The 24,262-nt window shown below is 47.9% G+C and overlaps 1 protein-coding gene across 1 annotated transcript in view; it reads left to right on the top strand.

The window, feature by feature from the left end:
- Cacna1b (calcium voltage-gated channel subunit alpha1 B) overlaps positions 1-24,262 on the top strand; it is a 158,166-nt gene that overhangs the window by 129,859 nt on the left and 4,045 nt on the right. Inside the window, exons 34-43 of the mRNA XM_035447078.1 lie at positions 491-582; positions 1,846-1,990; positions 4,553-4,680; positions 11,099-11,195; positions 13,790-13,898; positions 18,833-18,940; positions 19,443-19,555; positions 20,331-20,458; positions 22,978-23,113; positions 23,355-23,471. Of these exons, the coding sequence (XP_035302969.1) occupies positions 491-582; positions 1,846-1,990; positions 4,553-4,680; positions 11,099-11,195; positions 13,790-13,898; positions 18,833-18,940; positions 19,443-19,555; positions 20,331-20,458; positions 22,978-23,113; positions 23,355-23,471 (1,173 nt within the window). The remainder of the gene's footprint in view (positions 1-490; positions 583-1,845; positions 1,991-4,552; positions 4,681-11,098; positions 11,196-13,789; positions 13,899-18,832; positions 18,941-19,442; positions 19,556-20,330; positions 20,459-22,977; positions 23,114-23,354; positions 23,472-24,262) is intronic.

Genomic DNA, 24,262 nt, shown 5'->3' with positions numbered 1-24,262 from the left:
CCATTTTTTTTTTTTTTTTTTTTGCTTTCGTCTGTGGATATTCAGTAACATGTGTTTCCCTGATCTTTGTGGAAGTGTGATAGTTAATAGACTTTCATTTAGTCTGGTATTAGGCTCAGCATGGCTCTTGACTCATCTGCATTTCTTACCCTGAAAACAGTCTATTAGATTGCCTAAAAACCAACCCAAGGTTTTGGATTAGAGAGTGAAGTGAAGGTCTTCCTAGTCAAAGCAGAGCCCAGCCCCCACTTCTCCTGGCTACTCAGACTTGCATCCTCAGGCAGCTTCAGAGCCCCAGCTGCATGCATGGAGCTGTGAAACTTAGTGTGTTCCACTGAAAGGTTGTCTGTGCTGGGAACCACACTAGCCCCAGACAGCCCCTGTCCCTAGTGTTGTTGTCAATGTTGCATGCACACTTTCTCTTGCCTAGTCTAGTGAGTATAGTTCCCCAAATTTAGCATTGGCACTCTGTTATTTTTCTCCATTTCAGGTTTTTGGAAACATTGCCCTTGATGATGACACCAGTATCAACCGACACAACAACTTCCGGACATTTCTACAAGCCTTAATGCTGTTGTTCAGGTGTGCTGTTTTTAATCTAAACAACATGCCCACTCTTTACTTATGATAAACAAGGGTCTATTCCATTCATGGGTACCACTTCCTTTCCAACACCAAAATTATGCCATTTCTGTTGAGTGAGCCTTCCAGTTGTTTTTCCTTTCTATTTATTCTTTCCAAAGGGCTCTTGTCCATCTTAGCCTCTTGATAGATAGAAAAGAAGTACTTAGCCCCTGTGCCAAACTAGCCTCTAGCACATTGTTTCTGTTCCCCAGTGAGAGCTAAAAGGTGTGTAGAGGCCATACAATCTGGAGAGGACAGCTGGTACTTTGCAAAGTCTCATTTGACATGCTGGTATCACACTGTCGACCTGATACCATATTGGTCACCAGCAACAATGGATGAAGGAGAAACAGAGCACTCAGAGGGAGTTTTCAGCCACTTAGAGAAAGGAGCCAACTTCCCAAAGCTGGTGATCTGAACTGTCTCCATTCTCTGCCCTTCCCTCATTGCTCTCATTGGAACTGCAGTGGCCTAGACTCCTGGGTGCCTTCAGAAAAGTAGCAGGTGACACTCAGAGTCCAGAGCAAGAGGCCCATCTGCACAATTTCTGGGGCTGTAGACATCCCCCACCTTCCCCTAAAGTGTACTGAGGAGACTAGCCATCCACTGCTGTGGTCCAAGAGTGAGCTTGAGTGTAGGATGGAGGTGATATGCTTATCTGCCTCCTTATAGTCTTTTATTTGGCTATCCCTGGCTCCAGACAAAGCAAATGGGCTCTTTGTAGAGATTGATAGTGAGGTGTGCTGAACGTAGACCCTGCCTTGGAACCCGTTCCTGAGATTTCACGACTACGTCTGTCCTGTATACAAATACATCACCCAGTCCTGTGGAGACCCTGTGAAACAGTGGGACTTCCTGATGGCAGATTTGTGGGCAGAATGTACAAAGTGGCAGCTAGACTGGCCGCACAGTTACAGGATGACGAGGACAAGGAAGACTGAGTTTTGAAAGTCAGGAGTGTGCTGGACCTTGTTGTGTCCACACGGGAGTGAGTGCCCACAATGGGCATGCTCCCAGTGTAGCAGATCACTTCTGGTGCTTTCTCAGTTAGTGATAGGTTCAGAAATCTCCTGTGGTCCAGGTTCTGTACTTGTGCAGAAACCCAGAAGAGTAGGTTCCCTCTTCCCAGCTATCCCAGGGGCTCTGCTGGCCGGGCTCTGTGTTTACTGGGGAGCTCCCTCTGGACCTGCCTTTGTGTGCTTATAGCCCTGTCCTTCTCAGGAGTGCTACTGGGGAGGCCTGGCATGAGATCATGCTGTCTTGTCTGGGCAACCGGGCCTGCGACCCATACGCCAACGCCAGTGAATGTGGGAGCGACTTTGCCTACTTTTATTTTGTCTCCTTCATCTTCCTTTGTTCCTTTCTGGTAAGTCCTTTTTGTTGTTGTTGTTGTTGTTTTCCATGTCTGTCTGTCTCAGGCCATCTTCTTTGTTGGTTCCTGATTTTGATTGAGTTCACATTATATGCCAGTCCCATGCTTAAAGCCTTTGTCTACTGTGGTAATGGAGTTCAATAAAGCAGTGTGCCTGGCGTGCTGAGTAAGTGACATTAGGATTAGGTGTAAAAGGTTGGTGGGCTGGTCCTTAGGCATGTGGAATCCAGGGAACCTTGGAGCACTACAGCTTATCTCTGGCTTCTGTTTGGACAGTAAGGGATGGAGCTGCAGAGTGAGTGGGGAGGCTGTTGTGAGAGATAGTAGCTCAGAGATGGCTGAGAAAATTAGGACGAGTTGATCTATAACTCGAAGGTAGAGCTGATTAAAAAAGAGAAAAAAAAGCCACACTCCAGAATTTTCTAAGCAATAAGTGTGGGTCTTCCCTCTGATGAATGCATGAAGCTCTGCAGGCATGGCTTAGAAGGTGCAAGAGATACCACACAGACCTTGGGGCTGGAGATGAGAATGAGTTATCCTTGGGTTGAAGTTTCTGTGTAGCTGAACTGTGTCTTCGGTGCCCATGATGTACAGCCTAGCAACTCTTGTGTGTGGCTTAAGCAATGTGAATCTCTTGAGTGCTTGTTAGGGGAGCAGAGCCCTTGGGCTAGGGAAATGGCTCAGTTGGTAATGTGTCTGCCACCAAGCAAGAGGACCTGAGTTCCTTGGCACCTATATGAGGGGAGCACAGTATGGAGTTGATTGGATCCTTGAAGCTCTTTAAACAGTCAGTGTAGCAGAATTAGTGAGCTGCAGGTTCAGGGAAAGACCCTGTTTTTAAAAGTATGTACACATATGGACACACCATGCCCAGTGCCCACATGTGAAAACAAGGGGAAGTACATATAGCGTATGCATGCACATATATGTGCTCAGTGTCCACACAAGAAAACAGGAGCAGGTGTACACATACACACATACACGAGGAGAAGAAGTTAAACCCTGCTTCAGACTTAACTATATCTCTGGGGAAAGAATCCAGAAATCTGAGTTTTTCCTTAACAATAAAAATTTTCCTTATTTTTATTTTTGCATATGTATGTCTCACTGTGTGTATAAGTGTGCCCCAAAAAGCCAGAAGAGGGCATTCTATTCCCTGGAGCTAGGGTCATAGGCAGTTGTGAGCCACCTACATGGATGCCTTAAACCTAACTCCAGACCTAACTGGTCCTCTGAGAGGGCCATGGGTGCTCGTAACTGCTGAGTTGAGTCATTTCTCCAACCTCCCCTTTTATGTTTGTGTGTTTATGCGTGTGTTTTCATGGGTGTGTGCATGTGTAGGTGTATATGCATGTGGAAACCAGAGGTTTATGTCCGGTATTTCCTCAGTTTGCTCTCAACCTTCTTTTCTGGAAACAGGGTCCCCTACTGAAAGCAGAGTTTATTAGTTTGGCTGGACTGGATGTTTCATGAGCTTCTCTAGTGCTGGGGTTACGTGTCCCTGGCTTAACATGGGTGCTAGGAATCCAAATTCAGGTCTTCCTGTTTCTGCAATGGCTACATTACCAACCAAGTCACTCTCCAGCCTGGAATCTGAGTTTTACTGAGCTATTAGGTTACTCTGTAAAGGTGAAACTTGGAGGAGCAAATGAAAACCACAGGCATTAATGAAAAGGAATAAAGGAAAACTTAATTAAATGGGACAAGACATCACATGTCCATGAGTTGGAGCTTAGTATTATCACAATGGCAATACTCTGGGCAGAAATGGAAAGGCAGATCCTCAAATCGATGTTCAATTGCCAGGAAATAGCCAAAAGCATCTTGAAATACAAGTTTCAGAACTTTCCCAGTTTCAAAACTTACCCCAAACCTATTGTAGCAGGTGGTAGAATGCTTGCCTAGCATTCACAAAACACTGGGTTTGACTCCCATCATGACATAAACTGGGTGTGGCAGGCACACACCTATAATTCCAACACTTAGGAGGTGCAGGATCAGCAGCTTAAAGTCATCTTCTGCTGTATTACAAGTTTTAGGCCAGCCTAGACCTCAAACAAAACAATAGTAATCAAAATAGTATTGTTGACATAAGGATAGATTTTATAAGCCAGTCAAAGAAAGTCAGTAATCTAGAAACAGTCTAAAATACTATGGCCATTGGTTTTTATGTTTATTTATTGTTTCAGATTAATAACATAGCTTTATTGAGTATACTTAATAAACGGGTGTGGGCTGGGCAGTGGGAGAGCGCTGCTTATAGTCTAGCCAGTTCATTTTGGACAAGGGGGCTGGTAGGGAAATAATTTTCTGTCTTTTAGTCTTTCTGTCTTTTCAGGAGTAAAAATTGGGATTTGTGGGATTATGAATCCTTGAGACTGAGGAGACGCTAGAAGTCCCAGTGCAAGGAGGCCTATGGGGACAGCAGGTCTGTCCTTACCCAATAAGAGTGACCTCTACTGTCCAGAGAGCTCTTCATGTCAACTGTGGACAGAGCTTGAGGGCAGGTAAGAAGCACACAGGAGTATGTCACCTCTACTCCTTCTTGTCCTGCAGATGCTGAACCTCTTTGTTGCTGTGATCATGGACAATTTTGAGTACCTCACGCGGGACTCTTCCATCCTAGGGCCTCACCACCTAGACGAATTCATTCGAGTCTGGGCTGAATACGACCCAGCTGCGTGGTGAGTGAGCTCCAGTGCTCTATGTCTCAGGGTTGTCATTACCTGTGCCTCTCAAGACAGGTGGTCTTAGGCAGTTCCATGTGCATGTCCCCTCAGTTGTTGGTCTGAGGCCTAGGGACTCACCCAGTTCCGTGTGTGGTAGCACTGGTCCCCCTGTCAGGAACACGTTCCTTTTTGACCCCATGCCTTGGTGCAGCTCTGGGACAGAGACACAGTCTTTGAGACCCTCAAGATGGTCCCCAGGAGAGTGCCTATGCCTGGGGGTCAAGGAACATTTCCAGGGCTCTTGGCACAGAAGTGTCCTGCCTTCTCCCAAGGCCCGTCTGTGATGGAACATGGAGGCCCAGTGCGGGAGGGTAAAGAGGCAGTGTGGAATTCTCAGGGCTTGGAAAGCAAGTGTACTGTGTGGGGTTTTGTTGTTGTTGTTGCTGCTGCTGCTGTTGTTTGAAGTATTGGTGATTGAACCCAGAAATGTGTGCAAGTTAGGCAGGCACTGTACTAACTGTACCCTCCTTCCATATGAGGGCTTTAAATATTTCCCTAGGAAGACTTGGATTTTCCTCTCCACCATTTCTTTTGAAGAAAGGAGCCAATGTGTATGCCTGTTCCCAGTCCTAATTGCATGTCATAGGCATTGTTTTATTATTATTATTATTATTATTATTATTATTATTATTATTATTATTAAATCCAGAGGAACTGGGAAGGCCTTATTATGTTTTAGCTCCTTTAATCAATGCAGAAAGTAGTTAGTGTGCTCCATAAGTTAGGGGTGATTTGTTTCTAGACAGTAGGGGCCTCATGCAGTGGGTTGGGTTCAAAAGTCCAAGTTGTTTGAACCAGGTTCCACAGAGAGCCCTGAACAATCCTGAATCTCCTATGCCAGAGGCCATATGGAGGAAGGCAGGCAAGCAGGACGCCAGGGGCTCCCCATCTGTGCGTGCTCATCCCGTCACCTGCCTAGATTGGTACTTTGACCACCCGTTTCATTTACTCACACGTTCCTTCATCTTCTCTCACCCATCTCCTCGTTCACTTGTTCATTGTGCTAATGACTTTTTTTTTTTTATTCTGTAATCATATCTCAAAAAAAGCAACTTAAGGGGAAAAGTCTATTTTGGCTTATAGCTTTTTGTTTGTTAGTTTTTATTTTATTTTTTTTTTTTCAAGACAGGGTTTCTCTATGTAGTTCTGCTGTCCTGGAACTCGCTCTGTATACCAGGATGGCCTTGAACTCACAGAGATCTGCCTGTCTCTGCATTCCAGAGTGCTGGGACTAAAGGCGTGTACCACCACTGCCTAGATAATTTGGGTTTACAGTTTAAGAAGTGCTATATGGCCTAGCACGGAGGGAAGGCGTGGTGGCAGGAGCCTGAGACAGCTGGCCACGCTCATAGATGAGTGCTGGTGTTCAGCCCCCAGTTTTTCTTTCTATTCAGTCTGGGACCCCAGCCTTGGAATGATTCTACCTACATTTAGACTGAGGTTTCTCATCTCAGTCCAATCTAGATATTCTGTCACCAAGAGAATGCTCAGAGGCTCTGTGTTGTGTTCCCTGATACTCAGCCCTGCCCATCATACCCACACACTCACTTGCTCTTTCTCATTTGTTTAACTCTTCAGTTCACTTGTTCAGTCACTTAAGTAGTACCTGCTGAGGGCTTCTTCCTGGTAAAGGAGGATATAGGAGCAAGAGGCTAAGAGAACTGGCTCCTGGTGAAGATACAGGCCTGTTCTTGTCTCATTTTCCACGGTTGTTCAAAAACCACTCTGCGAATGAGCAGTTTTCCTTGACTGAATGAGTGGTCATTTCCTATGCCCCGTGGATGGTAAGAAGACTGCAGCTGTATGCAGTTCCCCTTCTGCCCTTGTCTGCCTCTCACGGGTCTGTGTTCAGCATTTTGCTATGGGATAGTTGGTTGAGTGAGGTCAGGTTCCTGGTGGGAGCCTGGAGGACATGGACATGTTAGGCTTCTGGTCAAGACCCTGGGGATGAAAGCAGGGTGTACATGTTTAGGTTTCTGGTGGAGATATGATCAGACTAATGGCTAGAGTCCTATTTCCAAGGAGCTCTTTGGGTTCTGCTTCCTTTTCTTCAGCTTGATGCTCAGCTCAAGAGTGTTCAATAAACCAGTATTGCGGTAGAGTTGGGCTCTCTTCTGCTGGGCTGGATTCCCATTTTTCTGTCCTTCAGCCCCTCCTATGCCCCTAGGGATGGACAAGAAGACTGTGGTTTATTCAGTTCACCCCTTCCCTTGTCTGCCTCCTACAGTGTGCTTTCTGAGGTGCTACACAAAGTTGTAGTCCTAGAGGTTTCAGAGCATTGCATTAGGAGCCTGGGACGCAGGTCTCTTCTGTTGGGGTTGTTTGTACTGACATCATCTCCATGTGTATTTTCCATTTATATGAGAATCTTCAGTTTTTTCATAGTCCAGAAGCAGCAGAACCATTTGGACTTGACCAGTTTTTGACTTTGTGGAGGCTTCTCATATCTGATATATCTATGCTTTCCCTACCTGAGAGGCATAGGCCCAGGGTTATTGCATTGGTTCTGTGGTCTGGCATGTCACTGAGATGGGGTGCAGTGCGGATACTGGACTTTGTCATAAAGAGGGCAGGACAAGCTCCAACTGCAGAATTACTCATTAGAACTTCCCAGTGATCCTGGCTGTGACCTGATGAATTACTGCTATTTCTGGGATATTTTCCCAAGAGGAATATGTGCTGCAGGAAACAGATGTTCTGTGTGATGCTGCACTTTGCACTGAAGGCCAGCTGTGAAGGAACAGCATCCCCTTAATCCAATCCTTATGAACTGCACAGCCAGTTCCTACCATCACTTGCCACCAAGAAAAGGAGGGACATGCACAGTAGTGCTTAGCAGGTGGACTTGGACTGAGTACAGCTTTGTGATCATGCACAGTGGAGAACTGGGGGCCCTGGAAGTTACGGGCAAGTTGAAGAGATGGCCAAACACAAGCCTTGAGGCAGAGGTGGCACATGGCCAAAAGATAAGAAGATCAAGCAACTCAAAGTACAAGCACACCAGTGAGCATTGAGGTTGATGCTGGTTCCCCTGCAGACTATTTCAGGAGGTGGATGACTTGATAGTGCATCCAAACAGGATAGAGCTGGATCCTCCATCTGGACAACTGCAAAACTGACAGGTGGTTGTCTTTACTGCCCATGTGACCACATGATTTTTTCATCATTTGGGAAAAACTTTGAAATTATACAAAAACGGTCAAATTTTTTTTTTAGCATTTGTGTATGTGTATGCACAAGCACAGATGTGTGTGGGCATATGCATGTGTGTATATGTGAATGAGCCCGTGTGTCCTATGCATGTGTACAAAAATATGTATACACGTAGGCACATGCATGTATACAAACATATTTTGTGTATCCATGTGAGTTTATCTTTGTGTACCTGTGTGTGACAGCTGTTTATGTGTATATGTCTATGTATGTATGGTAAGTGTACATGTATGTTGTGTGCATATATAAGTCATTACATGTATGTATGTACTTGTTAGGGTGTTTATATGTCATTTGTGCACTGTGTGAACTTACACATGCCGTGAGATACTAAAGTCATGGAGCTCTTAATAGCTGTGGCTGCCTTTCCCCAGCCTCTGTCTTTTGCTTCAATACAAAGTGTAGAAGCATGGAGACTCAAAATGAGAACAGTCACACATTCACCCATCTGTCTGTTCAGTGAACATTTCCTAAGCATCTGCTGTGTCCTGGTCTGCGGTCCCCAAGGTGAAACCATCAGCAAGGCTGTGTGATGGGATAGTCGTATGGCCATAGCTTGAGGCCAGGATGTTTTGTGGGAGGGAAAGATCACATCTGAGCTGTACAAAAGGAGGCAAGATGAACTGAGTTCTAGGTCACTCTGAGGTGGGTACAGATGTGAGGGGAGAGCCAGATAGACTGTACAAGGCTCGAGTGAGTGCTAGAAACTGGGAGAGAGTGAGACTGAAGTAATGTTAAATGGGTAACTTTGCTTTTTTTTTTTACTTGATAGACAGTGGGAAAGCTTTTGAATATTTTGGGAAAATGTTCCAGAAATTGCAGGATTAACAGCATCATGCCCCAACTTTTCTATTGCTGTCATATTATGGGCTTGATGGATAGGCCCCCATTGTAATTGTCCCTGGGGTCCAGCAAGATTAGCAAGCATGGGGGAGGTCCGAGAAAAACTCCCCCTTTCTCAGAAGTAAATTGGTCCTGGTTTGTCACTGATTGGACTGAGACAGTAGTAACATAGGAGAAAACAGGGTCAGTGCCCACTGAATCTCAGGGGAATACCAGTGTGTCAGGGAGATGGGGACAACTGAGAGGCATTTAGATGTGAACTTCTGCGTAGGGCTTCTGCATCTGAGAAATGGATGGGGTGCACCATGGTAGTGAGAGCAAAGGGGGGTGGCACATGGAGCAGGCTCCGGCACGCAGGAGCTGAGGCAGGGGACAGACAGCAAGCACATGGGCAGGTCCTGTTGCGACAGCCAATGATAGGCATGACACAGTGTGCAAGGTGGGGCTCATGGTGGGGGGGGGAGGGCTGTGTGTGTAGACAGAACATTATTTTGAGTGTTTCATGGCTTCCTTCATTGTAGGGATTATCTTGGGGCTGACACTTTCTGGGGACCACTAGACTCCAGGTCCCATTAGGAAGGATTGTCTAGTTGTAACCCTCACCTCCACCTCACAGCTCATCTTCCATTGCAGACTGGGTGGGTCGGTGGGATGGACTCCATCATGCCTTGTTGCCATAACCTGTGACATTTCCTTTCCAGTTGCCGGATTCATTATAAGGATATGTACAGTTTGTTGCGTTGTATTGCGCCACCCGTTGGCTTAGGAAAGAACTGCCCTCGTAGGTTGGCCTACAAGGTTTGCAACTTCAGAGCCTCCATCTGACATACTTCCCTGCCCGAATCGCAAACACTGCACACACTCCCTGCCTGATTTGGGAATGACAACACCTCACCTTCTCTTTCCTCTGTCCTGCCCTGCCCTGCATTCCAGCATCCTGGATACTTTGGTTCCCTGTCTTATCTCCCCAACCCCTCCAGCTGGCTGGAGGCAGGCAGCCTTCAAGACAGTGCCCAAGGAGTTTTCTGACCTGGCTAGGCTGAGTCTGCCGGGACCAGCTGGCTGGGTGTGGGGAGTGGGGCTGAGGGGTGTGTGTGGGTGACACAGGTCCTGCCTTTATCAAGGAAGCATCCATCACACCCAGCATTCCTGCAGGCTCCTATGAATGGGCTGATGGTCAGACAGGCCAGAGGCTGAGAGCCCAGAGGAGAAGTATGAATGTGGGTGCAAATAAACAAGGAACAGTTGTCCCCGTGGGTCAGAAGAGGCTTTCAGGTCCCCGAGGGAGGGGACAGTGGGGACAAGAAGGAGGAGCCCTCCTGCGTCGTTTCTGGACTGATGTGCTCAGCTCAGGGAGAAAACCCCTGGCCTGGAACTGTGAGCGGAGGGCAGGGTCTGGGCAGATCTGCCCTCTGGAGAAAGGCTGGACTCTGCTGTGTCTCTGAGACCCCAAGCCCACAGGCAGGTGCTCTGGGATAGAGGGAAGCCCCAGCCTCTCGACTTGGGAAGATGCTTCACTAGCCCCAAGATGTTCCCCTGAGTCCCCAACCTTGGGTTCTAGGCCCCACAAGGGGCACATCCAACCTGTTGGTCCCAACCTGTGCTGTCAGAGGCACCAGTGGCACCAGGCCACAGCTTACTCAGCGCCTCCCTTCCTGCAGTCTCCTTCCCATCCAGCCCTTGATCTCAGCAGCAGCCCTGCCCTGGGCTGGCCTCGGGCGTCTCTGGGCTTGGAGCTGACTTGCCTGGTCGTTAAGTTTATTCCCCTCAAAGCTTTGGGGCTCCTTCTCTAGTTTTCTAGTCTGTTGTAGATCTTTCTCCGCTTTAGCCTCTGGCCTTATTTGGAAGCAGATGTGACCTGCCCGCTGAGGCAGGCCTTGCTGTTGTGGTTGGCAGCAGCAACCCATCTCTACACAGCCTGGCCAGTGCTTCCTGCATGGTGAAACAGCTCTTTCTGATTCGGCCTTGTCTACGGTTCTAAAAAAGTGAAGTCAGAGATTTATAACCCAAAGCCGCCCCGATGCAGCCCTTCCTCACCCCTCCATGTTCATTAGCTCAGACGTCACCCCTGCCCGCTGCCCTGCATTGGGCTGCTATGAGGAGGTGAGGCTGGGGGTGGGGGCAAGCAAGGGTCAAGTCAAGCAGAGACTCCCTCATTTTACTTGTTTTGATTTGGGGCATTCACCCGACACCTTGGTTAACTGAATCTGTTTTCTTGTCTGCTTCCTCCCCTGCCCGCTCCCTGCTCTACCCCTCCTGCCGTGTGCCTCTCCTGTGGACCACCCCACTATGCCTGGCCTCTGGAACGGGTTTCCAGTGGGCGCATCAGTTACAATGACATGTTTGAGATGCTGAAACACATGTCCCCACCTCTGGGGTTGGGGAAGAAATGCCCGGCTCGAGTTGCATACAAGGTAGACCTTGCCCCTGCCCTGACCCTGCACCCCACCCAGGAGCCATCTGTGCTTGGCTGGGCCCACCTGGGCCTTGCTCAGCCCTCACAGCACTCATGGGCTCTCACCTGCTTTCTCAGGATTTGTCTGGCTGTGTGGCTGTACTTGGCTGCCTTCCCGCTGCACCCTGTACCACCCCGAAACCCTTTATCCCATCCCAGATAGAGGGAGGGACACGCCTTTGCACTAACCCCGAAACCCCATCCAGCCTCCCCACTACTGACATCCTTGAGAAGCTCAGGACAATGGAGCCAGAGTCGACTCCACCCCACCCCTACCCGTTCCCTTCCTTCCCCTTGCTTTCCCAAGAATGAGAAGACAAACAAAACAATGTTTTTTTTGGACAGAGGGTGCTTTATTCCGGGCGTAGGGTTACCCAGCTGCCCTGACCCCTGTGCTTCTGTCATGGGTGGTCATCAAGTCTACAGAGTCTGGCCTTGGGGGATACATAGGGCCTGTGGTGCCTCAGCTGCTTACCTCTTCTCCTGCCCTTCTACCCTACCAAGCTCAGCCTTGCAGGGATTTATGACCAGCTGTAGTCTCCAAGGGCTTTGCTAAGGTTCCCAGCGGGAAGGGGTGCCTTGATGTTGAGAAGGAATGGGTGTTCCGACACCCTGGGGTGAGGGTCCCAGCTTCGGGAGTTCAGGAGTCACAAATCACCGTGTCGTGAGGAGGGAAGTGAACAAGGACACCTCCAGGCCTCCTTCCTGGCCCAGTCACCAGCTTCTTCTGCCTGCAGTGCCACCTTCAGCACCCCCAGCCCCTACTGCTCCCCGTTAAACAGTGCCAACTGTGTTTGCCTCTGTCTGAGAGCTTTCTGCCGGAGCCTCCCTCTTTGGTTCACTGTCCTCTGTCCGTATTCCGTCTCTGTACCCCGTTCTAGGTTTTTGTCTGCTACGTCACTCAGTGTAGTCTGTGGGAACCAAACAGCTCTCCCACCACTCACAGATGCCTCTGGGTTCTTCCTGCCTTTATCTGCTCCCGACTAGCATGTGTGTTGAAACCGCAGAGGCCCTGCATGCATGCATGTCTCTATCCACAGGAGGGAGAGCTCTGTTCTGTGACACCTAGGCAGGCAGGAAGGGTTGTGTTGCCCTTTCTAGCCATGCCTAAGGATCCTGAGGTTCAAGGTATGACCAGTCCAAGGGAGGCTTCAGGGTAGGGTGCCGATGGCTTGGGGCAAGATGGGGAGGGCCCAAGAGATGCTTGGAGTACCATTTCTGGAGCTTATTTGCCCTGGTCTTGCCACTCTGCTTCTCTGAGGTTCTTTCTCTGCCCTCCATGACAAGGGGCAAACAGTGGGAGCCCTTATGAGGGTACCCTTTGGTGTCCTGGACAGATCTCCCCCTCTTAGAACTAGTCTGCTTGCTCTTCTCTCATTCCCATCCTAACTCCTGTCCCTGGAAGAGGAATTCCTTGGCCTCTCACACTGCCATCGGTGCTGGTCTGCAGGGATGCCATGCTCTGGGAAGCAGGATTTTCCTGGTGTGTAACATGTGACATATGAGGTCCTGGTCCTGTAATTGGATGTGCCCAGTGGGGCTTTGCCAGCATTCATAGGACAAGAGCCTACCTCCTGTTTTATGCACCCCTGTGTCCCTCCATCACAATGAAGATACAGAACTTGGGGCAAGGTACTAGGGGCTGGGCTATGTGGCCCTCCCCCAAAGAAGGGTGCTTGCCCCAGGGAGGAACTCCTGTCTAAAGTTTTCTTCCTGTTTAGAAGACACAGTGGGGGTACAGTAGTGCTCCTGGGGAACTTCTTGGCCAAGTGAATGCTCCTCAGATGCACCTGAGTCCTCCTTGAGGCCTCAGACGTTCTCAGAGCCAGAGGCTCTTGCAGCTGCTGAATCGCCCCAGAGGACTGATTCAGAAACGTCCTTGTTTTAAGGTGTTTGGTCTCTGAAAACTGAGAAAGGAAGGGAGCTGGCCACTCAGAGAGATGGGAGCAGAATGAGCCTTGACCCTGTGCAGCCCCTCTGCTCTGGCCCCTAGAAGGTCTCCTAAGACCTTTCTTGATGCATTTACCTATGATAGTGTCTGTCTTCAAAGTGTGTCTTCCTGGCCCCTGTTATTGTGGTTAAGACTTAGTGTCCCACTGGAACCTTAGAAAGGCCTTCTGGCTGCCACTCCTAGATGATCCAGTTGCAGACAGAGGAGGACAGGTAAGCTAAGTCATAGGACAGGGTCCCATCTATTCTTTAAGCTGCCTCACGGAGTAGCACTGCCTTGGGTCCGTCTTCCTCAGCCAAGACTACCACACCCTTTTGGCATTTGCAGGCAGAGGGCAGGATTCAGGTTCCTGGCCCAGCCTCTGCTATAGCTTTTACCTGGATTTCTGCTCTTCTCTAGCCAGGAGAATCTCAGCTCAAATGAGAGTGGGGTCCGGGAGGAGAGAATGCTGGCAAAACTTCCACCAACCCAGCCTTCTTGGACCAGGCACCTGCCAGGACCACTCTCAGGAAGCCAAGCCAAGCTCCAGAGCCCAGACACTAATTGTAGGGTGGGAGTGATCCTGACATGCTTGGCCCTGATCTGCCCCTACTCATCCCCAGCGCCTGGTTCGCATGAACATGCCCATATCCAATGAGGACATGACGGTGCACTTTACCTCCACACTGATGGCCCTCATCCGGACAGCACTGGAGATCAAGCTTGCCCCAGGTGAGTCAGGTGGCCTTGGCAAAGGGAGGGCACTGGCCAGCCAATCCTTTAGCAAGTTTACTGCCAGCCTTGGGTAACTAGTGTGATTTCCTGTTTCAAAGCAACACAACACAACACACACACACACACACACACACACACACACACACACACACACACACACACACACTCACACACACACACACACACACTCACACATACACACTCAAGTAAGGAGGAAGATAAAGGGACAGGCTTGGGGAAAACTGGATAGATTTACCTTCTCTTTTAGGCATTGACTGTTACTTTGATGATTGCATTAACACTATAATGGCCTCATAGGGAGGAAACCAGCACAGTGAAAGGTGATCCCTTGTTCTAGGTCATCCCATCCAGCAGTGATAGCCTGCCCCAATCATGTAACAGGGAGCATGTACCATCTTCTCCTTCCTCCCCTTCCCCTCTACTAGAGGGACCCTGCACCCCATCACTCTCCCTCATCTGTGCCATATAGCTTGGCTACTTGTGTTGTGAGAGTGGAGGCCAGCCCCCTTTGTATACCAGCTTCCATCTTTTCTTAGCATCTCCCTAAGGATGTCACCCACAGTTGCATCCTCTGCTTCTTGGCTTTATTGGTTTTTCTCTGTTTGGGGTTACTCATGTCAATTTGTGAGCACGCACTTATCATTCCTTTCTTTAAAAAGGTTTATCTCTTACCCCTCCATTGGTGTTCCTCCTTTTTAAAATTTTATTTATTTATTTAGTGTACAGTATTTTGCCTGCATGTATGCCTGCAGGCCAGAAGAGGGCACCAGATCTCATTATAGATGGTTGTGAGCCACCATGTGGTTGCTGGGAATTGAATTCAGGTCCCAGTGCTCTTAACCTCTGAGCGCCATCTCTTTAGCTCCCATATTCCTCTTTTTCTTCCTTCAAAGGAACCAGCTGCTTGAGGGACTAGTCTCTGCCAGTTTTCAGACTGTTCTCAGTCTTTGCCCTCCCTGTAGCCTTCCTCAGATTTTACCTCCTGTGTCATGTTTGACTTCTCTGACATTCCCTTCTTCTGAATTGTGGGTGTGCCTCAGAGCACCCTTCTAGCTGTTGCCACCTTGCCCATCCCTTGTGCATATATTGAATTTTAATCAGTCTAGACAAGAATAGCATAAGTTATTCCATATTCACTCAGAGGCTCTGCAGGAATTTTCCCGCTGACTTGTCTGGACCTCAAGTCCAAGTGATCCCAGTTCCTTCTGTGGCTCCACCATTGAGAACTCTGTTCTTTGCTCCCTGACCAGAACCTTGGAGTTACCCTTATTCTATCATTCCTGATTCATGTGTGTTTTATATCTCCATGGTGACTTCAAAATACACCCAGCATGTAGTCACCTCTCTGCCTAGGCCCACTCTCTGCTCTTGTTGCATTGCTACTGTAGTCTCCAGCTACCCTGCAGCTACCCTTGCTCTCAGTCTGCCTTCAGCTTAATGGCCAGAGTGGCCAGGTAAAGTCACAGCAAGAATAGAGGTAAACCTCCAGCTAGACCAATCAAGAAGAGAGAAGATGCAGGCAACAAAAGTAAAGAGCAGAAGCGGTGTATCATCTCAGCTGCTGTTGACAGTGAAAGGATGGCAAGGGTGATGAGCATCATGTCAGTGAGCGCATCTTAGGGGAAGGGTGTGAGTTCTTTGACGAATATAAACTACCAAGCTCATTCAAGAATAGATAACCTCAGGGCTAAGGGAATGAATGCTCGTTTGGTAAATCCAGAAGCCACATAAAAATGCTAGGCATGGTGATGTGTACTTGTAATTCCAGCACTAGGGATGTGGGAATGGTATTTCTTGGAGTTTCTGACCAAACTTAATTTGTGAGCTTCAGGCTCACAGTGAGACCGCTTTAAAGAGGGTTGATGGCAGCCAGGCGTTGGTGGCGCACGCCTTTAATCCCAGCACTTAGGAGGCAGAGGCAGGCGGATCTCTGTGAGTTCAAGGCCAGCCTAGTCTACAGAGCAAGTTCCAAGATAGCCAGGGCTACACAGAGAAACCCCATCTCAAAAGAAAAAGGGGGGAGGGGAGAAAGAAAAAAAAGAGGGTAGATGGTCTTCTTGAAGGTGATGCCCAAGGTTGTTCTCTGGCATCTACACATGCACAAAAAGGTGCCTCACACAAGCACCAGCACACCATACAGGTGTGTATGCACCCTAACAGCCTCATGCACCCCACACATATGCACATATGCATAAAATATGAGGTAACCTTAGCAGTACTATATTGCTTAGGTAAACCGATAGTAAACCACCTTCCAAAAGGAAATTGCAGGCCTAGATGGCTTCAGACTATCTAGACTCACAGGACATAGAAAAAGAGGGGACATTTCCCCCCCTTTTCTAAATGTATTTTTATTCTGATGCAAGAAACAGATACAGCAGGAAATAAAACAGCATGAATGTGGATGTAAAGTTCTTCAATATAATTTTAGTGATTGACTCTAGACATAAAAATCTTCAGTGCAATTTTAGCAAACCAAATCTATCAACACGCAAAAGAAGATGATGAATGATGCCATTGTCGAAGTTTATCCCAGTAGCGCAAGGCTGGTCTATGTTCTAAAGCTCAGTCAGTAGAACCTACTGTATCAAACAATAATAGAAACTATATGCTATCCTCACAGTCATGTAGGAAAAAGAACATCTGGCAAAACCCATTCATGCTAAGAACATTTCCATGTAGAGTTTGAATGAAATAAAATGTCCAATCAATGTATGATAAAGGACAGCTATGAAAAACTACAGCTGATATAATATTTAACATAGGAACTCTCTTGAAGTCAGGACTAACACGATGGGCTGCTGCCAGTACTCATTTCAAGAATGTACTTGATGCCCTAGCCATTCTAATAAGATAAGAGAAGGAAGCAAGAACAAGAAATGGTGGAGGAGAAGGAATATGATCAAAATAGATTTAAATTTAAAAATTGTTTTAAATAATAACAATATAATAAAAAGAGCAAGAAATGAGAGTACCTGTGTTTAGAGTTGATATCATTACCTGTGCAAAATTCCCAGTCTGCTTTTGAAGTTATTGAATCTGACAGGTACACAAGGCTAGTAATCAAAAGCATTTGTGTTTCTGTGTACCTGTAATTAACAATGGAGTTCCTTGAAAATGACACCGCAGCTGTGAATTGCTTCTGCATTGTGGAGAAGTCTAAACATCCCTCTGCATGCTTTATTCTGTGAGGTTCAAAACGTTCATGAGGAATCAAAGAAGACCTAAATAGCAGAGTAGTCTGTCATGTTCATGGTTTAGAATATGTTGTGGCTAAGATGTCTCAGCCTTCTCCTCATCCCAATCATCTGAATCATTGTCGTCCAGACAGATAGGTCAACTCTAAAATTAATGTAGAAATGCAGAACTTGAATGATAGCTTTGAAAAGAAGAGCAAGGCTAGGAAACACACCCTTCACAAATAGTTTTCCATGACGTTATGTTGGTCCAGGTGTGGCTGAGAAAAATCCATACACAATTGTGGTCAACTGATTTTCAGAAAGTCATAAAGACAATCGATATGGAAAAGACACCATCCCTAATAAAGTGTTTTTAAAATTGAGACAGCCATTTGCAGAAGGAAAGATTTTGATCCACAATCAGTTCAGAATGTGTATTAATTTTCTTCAAAAAGGAAGGGTTCATTTTAGCTACCCATTCTAGGGGATGTAGTCCATCATGGTGTAGAGGTATGGTGGGAGGAGCCAGAGGCAGCTGGTCAAATTATATCCCTAGTCTGGAAGCAGAGACTGCTGCTGTTCATCTCACTTGTCCTTTCTGTGCAGACCAAAGACTGGTGCTGCCTACATTAGAGCGCATCTTCCCTCCTAGTCAAACCTCTGACGACACCCTCACAAACATGCCCTGAGTTTGTCTACAGCATGATTCTAAATTCTGTCAAGATTAAACATCACAGAGTACTGGTGCCAAATACCACAGACTGGGTAGCTTGCCCAGGAAATACATTTCTCAGAGTTCTGGAAACTATGCAGGGTGGGTTTTATTCTGGTGTCTTTTTGCTGTGTTCTTTCAAGGCCTTTCTTTTGAGGACACAAGGTGAAAGGGTGGGCAAGATTTCTTCCATCTTCTCATAAGAGCATTTTTAACATTTAACTCATTTAATGATAACCATCTTTTAAGCTTCTCCACAATCACTGGTTCTTAAGACTTCTGTGTAGGAATAATGGTATGCCTTTCAATACATAGCACATATTTTGACCTCCTATAAAACTTAACTTGATATGGGTCAAAGATATAAATTTAAGATGATAAAAAACATCTAGAAGAAAAAGATACGTTGGCAACTGAGGTAAGTGGAGATTTCTAAAGAAGGATGCATGAGTCAGGGATACTTACATGTGCTTCCTCTTCTGTCAGAGCATCAGAGTTTGGATCACATCAGGATCAGCACCACATCAGGAGGCTCGAAAATAGGATCAGATGCCCCTTTCTGGCCTCCATGGGCCACTCCTACAATCACACACCCACATAACATACATACATACATACATACATACATACATACATACATAAAATAACTGCATGAACCATACCAAAAATTGATAAATTAAACTTCATAAACATTGAAGCTTTCACTCTTCAAAATGTATTGAAGGTGCTGGGGTTATAGCTCTATTATAGAGCATGTGCAAGACCCTAGATTCTAGCCTACACACACACACACACACACACACACACACACACACACACGCACACACACGCACCATCTCCAGGACTCCAGAATCTATAACTAGTGTGCAAGTCAATGTGTCTTCATGTATCTTCCTTTTAGCACTGTCTCCACCCTATCATCCCTCTACCCATGCCTCCACACTGTTTCCAGCTCTGCCTGAATAGGGGGCCTGCAGGGCTGCTCCTGATGACTTCCATTTCCCCCTGTCCTATTCCAGCAGGGACAAAGCAGCACCAGTGTGATGCTGAGCTGAGAAAGGAGATATCATCTGTGTGGGCTAATCTGCCCCAGAAGACTCTGGACTTGCTCGTACCACCCCACAAACGTAAGTGGAGAGTGAAAGGGACCCCTGCCCCCACCTCCCCTGGTCCCTCACAGTATATGGGGTATAGACAGAGAGTATATTCCCTTGGAGAAGTGGGCTCCCCCTCATCCCTCTGTAGCCATGCTGGCTCGCACAGGAGCCTTGAGAGGCCATCCGGAGTCCTCTTACTTGGAGAATATATATCACAACACTTGAAAAATTGCACAAAGAAGAGGAGGTGCTCAATGTTGAGGGCCCCTTGCAGGGATGCACCACCACATAGGGACACAGGACTAGTTAGTGCTGCCCAGAGTGGGTGTGTTCTGTATCTAGAGGAGACATGGTACTCACTCCTATGGCTGAGCCCCCATCTGAGCCGCTCAGCCTAGTGCCTTTCCTGGAGTCCACATAGGGGAAGAGAGAAAGACGCTGCCTCCTTACCCAGCTACATTTTCTGTGGTTTCTTTGTGCTGTCTGTCCTCCAAACCTCTGCCTTTGGTTCTTCTCTGCCTGCTCTGTCCAGCTGATGAGATGACAGTGGGGAAAGTCTATGCAGCTCTGATGATATTTGACTTCTACAAACAGAACAAAACCACCCGAGATCAGATTCACCAAGCTCCTGGAGGCCTGTCCCAGGTACAGTTGTGGGAGACCTACAGCTGGACAAAGTTCAGTGGCAAGAGGAGGGAGCCTCTCTCAGGCCACCTGCTAGTGTTGTGGGGCTGCGGATTTGAGAGCTGGTTATCAACAGTGGGGACAGAAGCTCCCGGCAGTATCATTTTCTCTGTGGTAGACAGAGGAAGAGGTGATGTGTCAGAGGGAGACTTTTAGAGGATGGAAAGAGAAACTGTGTCAACACACAGGTACAGACCAAACAGATCCATGTCCATAGCCCAGGGTTGCTGTTGGCTTTGCTCATGGTTGTGTGGGAGGTCTAGGGTACACTTTCTTGATGCTGTTACAGCCATGTCCTCAGTGGCTGCCACATGGAGGTTCTGTTTGGAAAATCTTGTAGAGTGTCTAGTGATGTTTTCCTGACCCTGGGTAGGAAATGGCTGGTGTCATTCCTGTAGTCTCCTCAGCCTGGAATCCCAGGTGGCAGTTACTGTAAACAGAGGGTGAGATGAATGGTTCTGTAATATGACCAGCCCCCAGTTGTATAGGTAGAGAAACTGAGGCTCTGGGTTAAGTGACTGTTTTCCTGAAGTCACTTACGGGGAAACAGGCAGTACTAGAAGGGTCCTTTAGCCTGCCTTGTTCTGTTTGCATGTTCCTTTTGGGAAGCAAAAAAGTTTTATGTTGAAGAATAAGGAGCCCCATGCTGTCCTGAGCAGACTGGGCTCTGTTACATCCTGTTCCTGGCTGAGGCCCCCAGGCACAGGGCTCTCCTTTTCCCTGTTCTCCTTTGTAGATGGGTCCTGTGTCCCTGTTCCACCCTCTGAAGGCCACCCTGGAGCAGACCCAACCCGCTGTACTTCGAGGAGCTCGGGTTTTCCTTCGGCAGAAGAGTGCCACTTCCCTCAGCAATGGTGGTGCCATGTGAGTGCTGGTGAGGGTGGGTGTGGCGGAGGACTCACAGTTGGAATGGGTGCTGGGGAGAACTCACCACCAGCAGGTGTGTGTGTGTGGGACTCAGTAGGTGGGGAGAACTCATGGCCAGTGTTCGGAAAGATATCTGTGATCATGCCCTAGCTGGTTTTCAATGCCCTCTGGCCTCTAACTCACCTCCTGAAATACCTGAGGTGCTCATCCGCAACCTGAACAGTCCTCCGAGGATAGGAGGTCCCAGGACCCATCCCGCTGTCAGGGGCGAACCTCTGCCCATGGTAACACACAGACGTTTGGGAGCTGGTAAAAGATTGCAGCTGCTAGTGATTTTCTATCTGCCTGTTTCTGTGGTGGAGTTGGAGCTTAGCTGCATAGCATTAGGTAGACAGCATGGAACTTGGTAGATAGCTGTGCTACTCCTGAAGTGACAGCCACTACCTGTACCTGTCTCTTTTAGGTTCTGCTGTCACTGGCTTCTAATGCCTGTGGACTGTTAAGAAATTGTTTCTACCTTGAGTTCTCAAATACCTATTCATAGTCAAGTATAATTCTGATCTTCCTGGCTCCTCAGAGCCATTTTCCCAACTTGTCATTTGGGCTTTGATTTCTGAGGCTGTTGCATTTCATAGGCAAATTGGTCAGTCTTTTTGTTTCACTTTTCTCTTGGACAGTGTTTCTTGATATCAAATTCAGAGTTAGAAATCAAGAATCACCTTTTTCATATCAAAGGCTGTGGGCAGGGCTTGCTACACACTGAAAGCCATGCTCTTTCAGCTTCCTGGATACCGGGCTTCCAGGTATATTGATCTTTCCTTGTGTGTTGACTCTATGGGACTTGCCACCTCATGTTTGCCCCCAAAATGGCAAGAGACCAAGATGCAAGTCTTGTATGGACCTGTTTCTGTCTCACAGGCAATACCCCTATCAGCACAGCATAGTCAGGCTCGTGTTCATATTGTAGGAAGTAGACAATGTGGAGGGGACCCATGACTGCAAGTGCTGTTGGAATTGGCTCCAAGTTGAGGAAGTCAATCCTGGGACCTGCCACACAGAGCCCTGCAAACACTCTCACTCATGTGCTTTCCCTTGTACAAGTTGATTAGGATCCCTCTTCTGTATTTAAAATTAAACATACTCAGAGCATGTGTGTAAGAGTGTGTGAGGAGGAATGTGTGCTTGGGCATACAGGACTTACAGGTGTGTATGTGAGAGGGGTACATGTGACTGTATCCTATAAAGTGTGAGGTGTCTCTGATTTGATTTGATACAGGCTTCCAGAAGGAAAATAAGCTTCTGGTACTTTGATGATTATAATCTTTAAATACAGCAATTAGAACTTTCATTCAAGATGAGTATCTTAGTTAGGATTTCTATTGCTGTGAAGAGACACCATGACCACGGCTGGCTTCTTACAGTTTAGAGGTTTAGTCCATTATCGTCATGGTGGGAGCATGGCAGCGTGCAGGCAGACATGGTGCTGGAGAAGCTGAGAGTTCTACATCTGGATCAGCAGGCAACTGGAAGAGAGAGAGAGTGACACTAGGTCGGGCTTGGGTTTCTGAAACCTCAAATCCTAACCCCTGTGACACATTTCCTTCAGCAAGGCCACGTCTCCAATAATGCCACTCCCTTTGAATCTGTGGGGACCATTTTCATTCATACCACTGTAGTCAGATGTCCCAGCAGATGTCTGAGCTGTGCTGTAACCTCAGGGCTGGCAGTGCCCCAGGGTTTAGCTTGCCCCCCCTTTTTCTGGTTTTACTTCAAGAGTCATTGAGGTGAGATGGCCTCCTGCAATATTTCCAGAGGACAATGGGTGATTCTTGTTTAAAAAAAAAAATGCCCAACAAGGACAGATCTGGCTCTATGCTGAATGTGCTAAACGGACTGTGCTCAAGTTTCACTCGACCCGTAGGATGTAAATGAGGTCATTTCAGAGGGGCTGCTGTGGAAGAATTGGTGCTGTGTGGGAGTCTGGCCCTGAATATGAACACCCCAGGTATACTGAGGAGCAGGCATGGTGAGGGACAGGTGCTGAGGGCACATATAATCTGGTGACCAAGAAGTTGATGGAACACTGAGTGGGTCTTTGTGGTGGAGAGGCAGGTGTAAGGAAGAGCCGCCAGCAAGGAACTTCTGAGGGAAGAAGCCCGGGAAAGATTGTGGAGTTCCTTTAGCTGCTGCCTGTATACCCAAGCTTTCCCACATAGTCATTGTGTGGCCTTGTCCCTTCCCACTGGGGTCTGTGGCAGATGCCTGATGCCCATATCACAGAAGAACCGATGCCAGGGTTGGAGAACATGCTGCTTTCCCCCAGACTGAGGAATGATGGACCTGACTTTCCTCAGAATGTCTTTCAAGTCCTCTACCCTCAGGAACTATTTAGAGCCCATGCTCTGTGATAGATCTCAGCTTAGGGGCTATGCTAGAGCTGGGATGCCAAGACTATGGCTGATGGAGATTCCCAGTAATAGCAGTGCTCCAACCCCTCAGAACATTTCTCTCTCCAGACAAACCCAGGAAAGCGGCATCAAGGAGTCACTGTCCTGGGGCACACAGAGGACCCAGGATGCACTTTATGAGGCCAGAGCACCCCTAGAACGTGGCCATTCTGCAGAGATCCCTGTGGGGCAGCCAGGAAAACTGGTGAGCCCTCCCTGGAGGGGTTTGTGAGATCGGGGCAGGCAGTGTAAGCCAGATGAGGAGCAAGTAAGATGGGGAGGTGTGAATGGGGATGAGGATTGTGAGGTGGGGCTGGGGATGAGTTGAGGATGGGGTCAAATGGTATGGGAGGTGGAAGACATGGTCAGATTGGAGCAGGTGAGATGGGCGTGAGTGGGGCTAGATGGCTCTGTGATGTGTAACTGAAGAGGCTGCCCTCCTCCAGGCTGTGGATGTTCAGATGCAGAACATGACGTTGAGAGGTCCTGATGGGGAGCCCCAGCCTGGTCTGGAGAGCCAAGGCCGAGCTGCCTCTATGCCACGCCTGGCGGCAGAAACACAGGTGTGTTGTCTTGGAAGGGTCTGGGCTGTGGGAGGGTGAGGTGTCGATGGAGGAGGGCTCTTGATGACGTACACCGTGAGAGGAGACTGCGGGTAGAGAGAAGCAGTCGGCAGCCCGAAGTCACCTACCTGCGCTACTTTGGACACATCTTTCTTTCATGGGATGTGGTGCCTGCTTCACCAGGACAGTTCTATGGTCACCGAAAGAGGCATTAATCTCTGAGTTCTGTGTCTCCAGCTTTGTTGTCTTCATCCCAGCTCTGGTCCTCCTAATTCTAATGTCTTCTAGCTCTTGTCCCCAAGACTCTACTATCCTAGGTGTTCTTCTGGCTCCCATACTCTCAGCTCCACTGTCTCCAGCTGTTGTCCATCTTCTCCTCCTCTGTGTCTACTCTAACAGATACTACAGAACAGGTAGTGATGGCTCGTGCCTCAGTCTGCCCTTCTGTTGTTTGAGGCTCTGGGTTGGTCCATCCTGCCCTATCCCTGAATCCCTATTCCTTCTCTGGACTCTTGTGAGGGTTTTCTCATTAGGCACATTGAACTAGAAGCCAGATGCCTGACCTCAGAATCGACAAGCTGCTTTCTCAAGGTCACAGAGAAGTGTCCATGGCATTCCCACTTTTGAAGCCAAGAAGGGGCTGTGGGTTGATCTGAGTCTTTAGAACCTGCCCTGACCTGTGTGGCTCTCCTCCTGGCTCTGTCCCTTCTTCTTTCTATGGTCACGGATATTTCATGTGTTCTCTATTTGCAACCTTGTCTCCTCCCCGCCTGCTGTGTTTTCACTTTACA

The sequence above is a fragment of the Cricetulus griseus genome, chromosome 6 (genome assembly GCF_003668045.3).
Source record: "Cricetulus griseus strain 17A/GY chromosome 6, alternate assembly CriGri-PICRH-1.0, whole genome shotgun sequence".
Lineage (NCBI taxonomy): Eukaryota > Metazoa > Chordata > Mammalia > Rodentia > Cricetidae > Cricetulus > Cricetulus griseus.
This window is presented reverse-complemented; position numbering and strand designations above follow the sequence as displayed.